Source organism: Sceloporus occidentalis, unplaced genomic scaffold (assembly GCF_023333645.1).
Source record: "Sceloporus occidentalis isolate IW3139 unplaced genomic scaffold, rSceOcc1.0.p SCAF_83, whole genome shotgun sequence".
Classification (NCBI taxonomy): domain Eukaryota; kingdom Metazoa; phylum Chordata; class Lepidosauria; order Squamata; family Phrynosomatidae; genus Sceloporus; species Sceloporus occidentalis.
This window is the reverse complement of record NW_028317063.1, coordinates 4,098-13,932: the sequence shown is the minus strand read 5'-3', so window position 1 is coordinate 13,932 and position 9,835 is coordinate 4,098. Positions and strand designations below refer to the sequence as shown.

Below are 9,835 nucleotides of genomic sequence, written 5' to 3'. Positions count from 1 at the left end.
GCAAGTTCTAGGTTTAGTTCGACTCATCCATAGACTCTAACGATATGTGAAGAAGCCGCACCAGGGAACGATTGAACGAGGGATTGGAAGTAAATATTAAGACATATACAGTACATATACCTCTGTTTCAGAGAGCCTACTCCCTGTACCAACTTCACCCCCGCCAGGTGTGTAAAGGTAGGCGCTGTTTGCCCAAATAGTCCCCATCATATGTGAAATATAAAGTAATTTAATAGAATGTTAGGATATCGCGTATCGCTGTTCCAAAAGCACACAAACACCGGCACAGAACAATTATCTTTATTTCTGATTGTAATTAGCATCGGAGGGTCCGCTCCTGCGCTTTCTGCGGCGTGATGGATGTGGAGACGAGGACATCCGCCTTCCAGCGACCGAGAGCCCGCGCCGAGTGTCCTGGCCGGGGCCTCCAGGGGTATAACTCTACGCACCAAGCCCCATTACATCCCCATGAACAAGCAGGGGGTAATGGCGGCAGCCCAGGGGCAGAAAAAAAACAACAGACGGGGTGTTATCCTTTAACTCCCGATCTGCCAGAGAGCTGGAAATGCCCTTCTCCGCACAGATGTGATTTGGGGGAATTAACCATTTAAATGCCAGAGGCGTACACACCCCTTACGGAATCAAACCCTTCACAGATACTTAAGTGGTTACAGGCAACGCACGGGGTCGAGATCAGGGGACCAGTAAGGGTGGGAATGTGAACGTAAAAGTACATTTACAAACAAAAATATAGGCTGAAATCCTAAAAACTATCACTATAACGCCCCGGGGGGGGGGGGGGGGGGTGCGCTACCACAATCTGTGTACATTTCACTCAACATTCTAAACCCTACGTCAACACTCTAAATCAAGACAAGTGGGGGGCGGGGTACGCCAAATAAATTCAGGAAATTGTGGAATAATATATTACTGAAATATTTAGGATGCCCACTATTCGGGTGCAAAACTAGGGAAACTGGATTTTATTTCATAAATATGGCATGTCTTCATCCACCAATACGACACTCATCACGTGGTTAACGGGGGGGGGCACAAGTGCTGTCATCAAAAAGGGGGGATCCAGGATGGGGTTAATCCACCACCAAACTGCTATTCACGGAGGGGTACTGTTCAAAGAAGGCCTGGGGGGGAAAAAATAGAAAAAAGGACAACATTTTTAATTCATGAAAATAAAAGGAGGTTTTAAGAGAAGAAACGCCGGGGAATTCAGGAAATTATAAAATAATATAAGAGATCCATCGGGATTCAAACGTCAGATTACGGGATCGAGAAATGTATCCGTGATCATCAAACATTCTATACGCACGTCGGCAACAAAATAATTCAACAATCCCACCGGTGATTTACAGCCATAGAACTAAAAATATTAAACTTTTTTTTGGTAGTAGTAGATAGATGGGCTGGAGCGCAAGTGGAAAGGAGATGTTTATCCTCGGAATACAGGGGCAATTTAAAAACGTTTCCCCAGCAACTTGGCTTAATTAATGGTAATTTCAGGTTATATTGTAACAATATTTATCATAATTTAAAACTAGTGTGTCAGAGGCTTTACTGAGAGGGTGGTAGATACATGGAACAGCCTCCCAGCAGAAGTGGCAAAGGCAAATAACAGTGAGGGGATTTAAACATGCATGGGACAGGGCGATCTGCTTTATTAATATGCAAGAATGGGCACAGAAGACAACATGAAAATAAGAAATGAGTGTTTATTATTAATGAAAAGAGTCATTAAATATTGTAAAAAATACCTTAAAATCCAGAATACATAAAAAACCTCAAAGAGAATCCAGAGCGTGAGGTATAAATATTGGGGCAGAATTAAATACCCCTCGAACGCCTGATGCCCCACATCCTCATTAAAACAAATTCCTATCGGGAAACACGGATGTAGGAGATACCGAGGACGGAAGACCGGAGGAGGTTACACCCAAGAGACCCTCGCTAGCAAGTGGAGGTGGGCTCATGTTGCCATGGTAACCACGATACCACCTGATAGGCCAACGCGTCCTATTGCTCGATGGCGCTGTACTGGCTCTGCCATAGCAACCACTCAACTAACCTACTGATGCTGGCTGTTGCTATGGCAACTAGCCATTGACTTCAAGGCCAGTGTAGGTTGCCGTGGTAACAGCCAATAAGCCGAAAGCACTCAACACAATTAGCAACCCTCACATCTGACCCAATAGAAGAACGCATGCAAAGAGGACGCAGAAATACGAGATACATAAATACAGAAACGCGTGGGGGCTCGCGGTGCAAAGGGGGGGGGGATATTCTGCCCCAGATACAGAGGGCATCAGCCAGGGAGCAGAAAGACCCGGAGTCTACGATTTGATGAAAAAAGAAAGGGAAATGGTTGATGTTATCAAGTCTGGCGTCTGTCCGACTGCTAAACGCGAGAGACGCGTCACTAAGACTCTCGTATAAACCGGATACAGACGTAACAGAATATCGGACTTTAAATATACAAGTGGAACCGCAGCACGAGACACAAACAATATTAAATGAGTTTAAATATACAGATTACACGTCACCTTCGTGTTCTGTGTGTGTGTATTTAAGACTCATCGTTTCTTAGTGTGCTATTTCATCTAAGGAAAAGACTTCTGAGGCCAAGGACAATCTACATCCCTCCCCACTAAAGACATGACTTCTCCAGGACCAATAGGGATGCATCTATTTTCCTTGTATGTGAGATCACCAATCCAAGTGATGATGTCACAATATAAATATTATTCTTGATTTAATAAGAGCTAACATATTTTGCAGAGCTACACACACAGATGCCCCTAAAGCCTGCGCTGCTTTGGGTACTCGTGGCCCGTTACGTGATCCGTCGGACAGGCTGAACCAATAAAGATCTGGGATACGGAAGGTTACCCCCGCATGGGGCGTTTGCAGAGGGGGGTACTAGTGCGAAGAAGCTGCGTTTACCCCTTAAGGGTCCTAAAGAACGCACGTAAAGGGTCCGCACAACGAGACATTACCTGGAACAGGGTGGACGTCTGCAGGACGCCGGAGGTGCAGCACATCTCGCGCACAGAGTGCATGGCCAGCTGCGGAGAACCCAAATCCAGCACCCGCAGGCCCAGCTTGCTCGAAAGAATCGGCCCGATGGTCGTACCGCAAGGAACGTCATTCCGCACCATAAATTCCTGCCATCAACAGCAATTGCAAGAGATTTAGTTTTTATTTTTGTATGAAATATTTGTGGACTGAATGAAGGCAGGACATATTATGAATGTAAGGAGAATGTTGTGATGTAAGGCGGTGACATCACCTGTAAGGGGACCCCGACACGGCCGGCAATCTCACGCAGGAGAGCCTCGGTCACAGCTGTGGAGGCGTAGCGCTGGTTACTGTTCACTTTAATAACAGGACCCTAAGGAGATAAAAATATAATATTTTTAGGTTAAAGAGCGTATTCTGATTTCATGGAACGGGGGTGAAATAAGATACGACCCTCACAAAGGAGCCTCACCTTGTGGAAGAGCGGTCGGTGATTCTCCTCGTGTTTATCCCTGCAGAAACAAATTTATTAAACTCCACCGAAATAACCAACACGGGAAAAAAATAGAGGTTTCATCAATAAAATGCGATGCATTGGTTCTGGCGTCAACAGGGGGCCAATCGCGGCACAAATATAAATAAAAGATATGATGGAAGGAAAAGTTGTTCTCCTCTTTAAGATTTGTCTTTTAAGGAAGCTTAATGCCTTTCTTTATGGAAGCAATTTCTACTGGATAGAACACAAGAGGCTACTATTAAAAGTGCTACCGAGGAGTCACTAGTGCCTTAAACGGCCATATATACAGTGACACGGCGTGCCTGATTCACTAAACAGTGCGCAATTAAATACCACTTAGAATTCAGCTCTGGCATAATTCTCCCCCGCTCTTCCTTTCCCGCTTACATATAGTTGGGATGTACAGCATGGGCCATATCAGCGCTGATCATAAAAGACTTGGGCACGGACTCCTCGAAGGCAGTGAGGTTCTGGGGTGTGCTGGAAATCCGGCGCAGGATCAACTCGGTCAGAAGAGACTCTGCGCCGTGGGAGCTCTCCGAACCCACCTGAGGGCAGAAACAAATTACAATTTATACAAGCAGCAGCGGGGCTGCTTCTCACAGATACTGGAGAAGAAAGCTGGGTTTAGGGCCATAACCTCTGTGTTGCTTAGAAATGCAGCTCATTCGCTGGACCCACTGCATGGCGGGCAGCGCCACTGCATCACATGCATCGCCGGGTGTTGAGGGCATGCATTGATGCGCAGGACAACCCCCCCCCCATGGCAGAGGTTGGCATCCATTTCTCCCAATGGTATTTAAGCATTTAAGTGGTTATGGTGCCGTTAAGGCAATAAGGACCTAGTCTGCAGAGCGTTCCACCTTGAAACAGAGCATGTGCATTACAGATATAAAAGGGCTAAAAGCAACGATGCTTTTTCACAATGCCTTGAAAAATATAATTTAAAATATACCCAATCTGCTTGTTTTTAATAAGACTTAGTAAAACAAATAAGGGGAGGAACGTACTCAATGAGGCTTTAGTTTAATAGTAATAATGGGCTGGGGGTTCTTATAACCCCTTTGTCTGGTCGGGTGGTGCGAGTATCAGGGCACGTATCAGCGTTTTGGGTTTTTAAGGGAGAACGCACGTGTTCACACTTGCCATTCGCCTCCTCGGTGTCCTTGCACCTGCCTCTGTACGCCGGGGGCGCTGCCTGGCCGTCCTGCATGCTTCTGCCACAATATATTCCCGGCAGGTAGTTGTCATACCCCCGGAGCCCACCCTTCACCCACCGCGTCTCACCTCTTCGTTGTCATACAAGGTGATCATCCTGACGTTGGAGTCATTGGCGAGCGAAGTTGGTGAGTCACACGAAGCAAGAAGTGCCTGGAGGATAAAAGAAGCGCGATGAAACGCAGCAGAAGCTCGCAATACATCTGGAGGAGCAAGAAATATAATGGGACGTATGCAGAACTCCAACAAAGGAGGGGGATTCAAAGGGTAACATTTTATCTTTATTTACTTATTTAAAAGATGTCCATCATAACTAGTAAAGACACTCCAAAAAATATATTTGCTAGTGGCTGCCTGAGCATTATGGGAGTACACAGCATTTGGAGTGTCAGCCTCAGACACTCCTTAATCTGTCTATAAGCATATTACAGATACCCAGAGAATAAATGGCAATAAGCGGAGTAAACGTTTCATTGATTTCATCCAAAATCAGTTGCTGCATTGTTCCAAATCACATATCTGCATCACAAGGGTGTTCGTTGATCCACATTTTAAAAGTTCTCGGAACATGAAAAGTTTAAAGGTAAAAAGACGGCGTGTTCCAGATTTCTATGAACAGATCCGGAACGCAGCGGCATGTACTGAAGCGCAACTATTAAAAACTTAGCGATTAGGTCCATTCTACGATTTTCCTCCACAGACTAGGATCATTGGTGAAAATAAATTGTGGCCTCCGGTATCAAATTATATGAACCGCGAGGCTCAAAAGATCAGGGAAGCTCAAAGGACGCCAACAGCAACCCAACAAAGCGGGAAGCGCGAGTCGGTAAACAGAGGTGTCCGGGACCGAAAGGTAAATGATAAAGAGACGTCCTCACCTGAAGAGCGCAGTAACAGCTGTGCAGGTTATCCAGACGCGGGCCGAAGATAAACTCCTCGTAAGCACCTCCCAAAGCCTGCAAACACAAAACGCAGAAAAAAATTGGTTTTTTTATGTATTATTTGTAAATTTCACTTTGTTCTCCATCTGGTAGCCATCAACATGCACGTCTGATTGCACGCTGGCCACCTACACCAAATCACAGAGAGTCTACAGATCATCTGTCAACCCCCCCCCCCGTATATAGTCACGTCGGTTGGCGTCTCACCGCAGGCTGGGTGTCCGTCAGACACAGCTCCATCTCCAGGATTTGTTCAGGTTTCACACCAAGCTTTTCACAGAGCAAGGAGATCAGCAGCGGGTGATGTTTCTCCGCCTGCGGGGGACACGTTCTGTTACCTCCTAACACGTAACATTCACGGGCAGACGCACACCGTGACACGACGAGTACATTTCGCTCGCGGTATACGTACGAGCATTACGAGAGCGGATTGAAAGAAACATTCCGGCAGCCTGTTTGAGGCACAACTCAAGCCAGAAACTCAACACAAAGAGAGGATTCTGTGATTGTTCAACTTTCCCACGGAAAACATTCCAACAAATAATCTCTTTGTCGGAGCCGGCCGCAGGCAGCCTGTGCTTTCGGAGCTCTGCCTAACTCCCCTCATTAAAATATTTTTGTCTTTGAAATTATGGGGTCAGCATAGCGACCCTAGCTCAACAGTGCCATAAAAAACAATGAAATTTGGACTTATGGACGCGACGGCCTATTATCTGCTCCTTCGCAGCTCCAAAAGCTTCCTTTGAGTTACTCGGAGGGCTTACTGGAGTGGAAGAGCCGGCAGCAGAATGACAAGAGGTCCCGGAATCCATGGTTTCCTTTTCCAAACCTTCCTGTATGGAAGAAGCCAGAATAGGAAGCCTGCGGGAGAGAGAGTTACGGGTGAGACCGTCACGGCTGCGGGAAGATACAGCAAGAATTCAAGCTTATGAGGGTCCGAGTAGGGTCATTACTCACAGATGCTGCTCCGTATTGGGACCGAAGCTTTCATTGACAGTCCTCTGCAGATGAATCGCAAGGTGGGGGATGCGCAGAATCGGACGGTCCACGTAAACGAGGCGATGCTGGAGGCGATGACCGTCCTGAAACCGAACATGTTGGAGATGTGAGATTCTCTGGAAGACCTCCTTACAAGCGGGGAAGACTTCACAAGTAAAAGTGAAGTCTGAATAACACTCAAAGTTTATATCAGTAGGACAGTCAGAAGATAATAACATCTGAAATATTGCCGTATTGAATAATACACTTTATAGGCAAAAAAACCTTAGCTTTAACCTCTTCAATACTAGAAGCAGTTCTATAAAAGTCAGGTTACCTTGACGATGACTCTCCCAGCCACGGTCAGATCTCTGTCAAACCAGGTATTCCAGATCCCACCTCCGTAGCACTCAACTCCAACCTGCGCGTATCCGGCCTGACCGCGCCGAGATCGTCGCTTCACCTGCAGCGACAAAAGGAGAAATCAGACCAGAAGAATGACGGGGGGGGGGGGGAGCATCGGGGGATTGGGCTACTTTCACCACCCACTACGCACAAACACCCCCCCATAACGTCTTACCCTCAGACACGGGCTGTCAGTATGGGCTCCAATAATGGTGAATCCATTCCCCTGTTGATAATGACCGCCTACTGCAAACGCCACCAGCGTTGAATAATTCCGGGTCACAAAATACTGTAAAAGGGAAAAGCTGCTGATCTGTGGTGTAATTACTCAGAACTACATTTTGTGCCAATAAAAAAAAAATCTGTTCTCCTATTATAAATCACAACCTTAGATCGTAAGCTCACGCACACGGTCTAAGTGTTAATGTATATTTGTTATGTATATATTACTAACTGCCCCAATTAAATTGTACAGCGCTATGGAATTGTCGGCACTTAATCAATAAAAAAAGATAATAATAACGACAATAAACATGTATTAAAGTTCTAACAAATATAGCCAACATATTGATTGGAGAATGGAATAAACAATGCCTGATTTAGGGCCGATCAGTATTTCTCTTTACCTTGTGGTTGGGTTTGATGTCCCAGTGATCGACCTCCTTCAGTTCCAAAAATCCCGCCTGTAAAAGTCGGTTTTTGCACTCGTCGACCACTGCGGGCAACAGAAGACGAGCCGTCAGCACATTTTATTTCATTAACAAAAAGCAAAATGGTTTGTGACGAAACGAAAGGAAATAACCGGCCCCTGAGAGACCCTGACGGAAAGGCGAAAGACCGAAGAGGAGGGCATCTCAGAGGAGGAGGTACGAGAGATCCGCTCGGGGTACGTAAAGCCCTTTTGTCGTCTCGTCTTAACATTTTTCCTCCTCTGAAATATATTTCCCTCGTGCACCTTGTTACATTTACACCTCGAGGCTATGAAAAAATACTTAATAAATCCTGATTACAGGGCCGCGGCTGTAACTGTAATACGGAAGGGTTATATATACATGGCAGGCTGTCGTGGGGAGAAGAACAGACTAATTAACGGGAAACGTATACGTTACCATGATACGGGGAGACGCCGCGATTCAGAAACTTCAGGAACTCCCTGGCTGCGGCGTGAGCGGCGTCCCGGGTCCCCTTCATGACTCCAACCTGCGGGTGACACAAACACGCGGGTGACGAAAACACGCGGGTGACGAAAACACGCGGGTGACGAAAGCGCCTGTCTGCGGGGAACACCTTACACTGCAGGTAATACGGCGCGCAGGCAAACGGTGCAAAGGGCACAAGGAACGCAAGATACAGAAACGTGAATTAACACTTTAACCACCACCTCATACCAGGCTATCGGACAGAATTATTGGAACCTGTCGCAAAAAAGAAATGTACGTTCTATGTAGCAGGGCCCTCTTAACAGCATCTTTCTATAAACAAAAAAAATATATATGTATAAATTATGTATAGTTATATACAGTATATATTTTAATTTAATAGTAATATATTTAGATATACAGTAATTATTTTAAATATATATAGTATATTTAAGTCTACATATATATAGTATATTTAATAGTGTATATATATAGTATATGTAATAGTTTATATATATATATATATATACATATATACACAGTAGTATTAATAGTTACATAGGTATATATATATAGGTATATATACACACATACACAGTAGATTTGATAGTGTGTGTGTGTGTGTGTGTGTGTGTGTGTGTGTGTGTGTGTGTGTGTGTGTGTGTGTGTGTGTGTGTGTGTGTGTGTGTGTGTGTGTGTGTGTGTGTGTGTGTGTGTGTTAGATGTTATATTTGTATAATACATATAACATATAGTTTTGCACAGTTTCTGCTTCTTAGATGTTTGCACGATCAGCACTGTTTCGGGTCCTAAACTTTTCGGAGTCTCCGCCGGCCCTGTTGATGCTCTGCCTCACCGCAGACTTCTCTGTCATCCCGCAGAAGGAACCCCTGTAGCGCTAGGTGTAGGAGTCCCCCTTTCCAGTAATTCCTCCCCGGCTCTCACCTGCATTATATCTCCGGCGGCCCCAGCACCTCACTCCGTAACACAGAGCATAGAGAGGAGCCGCTACCTGCCAGCCAAGAGCAGAGCCGAGTCTCCCACAGTGCGCCTCACTATGCGGCAGTGACCTCTAGAGGACGGGAGGCCGAAGGACAGGCACAGAAAATCAGAGTCTTCGGGCAATAACTCTCAAGTGTCATGTTAGAACCCCAGATGATTGGAGGAGAGGGGCAGGGGGTATAAAGGGACATACAACACACACAGGTAATTTAATTACCCCTCACTCCACTGTGCTCAGAGCAGGAGAAGAGGGGGCAATTGTCAGCCCCTCTGGTTAATAGGGGGTCCCCCTGTTTAGCTAATTTATTTATTCTCCCATACCTTTAATACAGTGCAGGGAGTTAGTTTAGCCGGTTATTGGCGAGGACATGAGGGTTCACATTGACCTCGCATGCCCTAACCTGTAACTAGCATGCCCTCACAAATAGTGCACAGATGAGTGAATCTACAAGTTGTTTTTTTACAAGCGTTAGCATGCGACTGAAGTCAAGTCTAGTCAGTTCAGTTAACCCATAGGTTAACTGGGCACTTGTGTGAAGTGGCTGCTCATTAAAGACAAAGGGATGATATGGATACATTTCTAATGAAACGTGTAGTATTGGTAT

The 9,835-nt window shown here is 45.7% G+C and overlaps 1 protein-coding gene across 1 annotated transcript; it reads right to left on the bottom strand.

The window, feature by feature from the left end:
- Positions 1-1,091: 1,091 nt before the first annotated feature.
- LOC149285138 (aspartyl aminopeptidase-like) lies at positions 1,092-8,280 on the bottom strand. The gene is made up of 14 exons (XM_089495750.1): positions 8,199-8,280; positions 7,716-7,804; positions 7,265-7,378; positions 7,022-7,147; positions 6,664-6,788; positions 6,471-6,567; positions 5,914-6,021; positions 5,644-5,721; positions 4,835-4,918; positions 3,935-4,095; positions 3,503-3,542; positions 3,302-3,403; positions 3,009-3,176; positions 1,092-1,142 (listed from the first exon to the last, which is right to left on the bottom strand). Exons 1-14 carry the CDS (start codon positions 8,278-8,280, stop codon positions 1,092-1,094), a joined length of 1,425 nt encoding a protein of 474 aa, XP_089351876.1.
- Between the last annotated feature and the right edge of the window lie 1,555 nt (positions 8,281-9,835).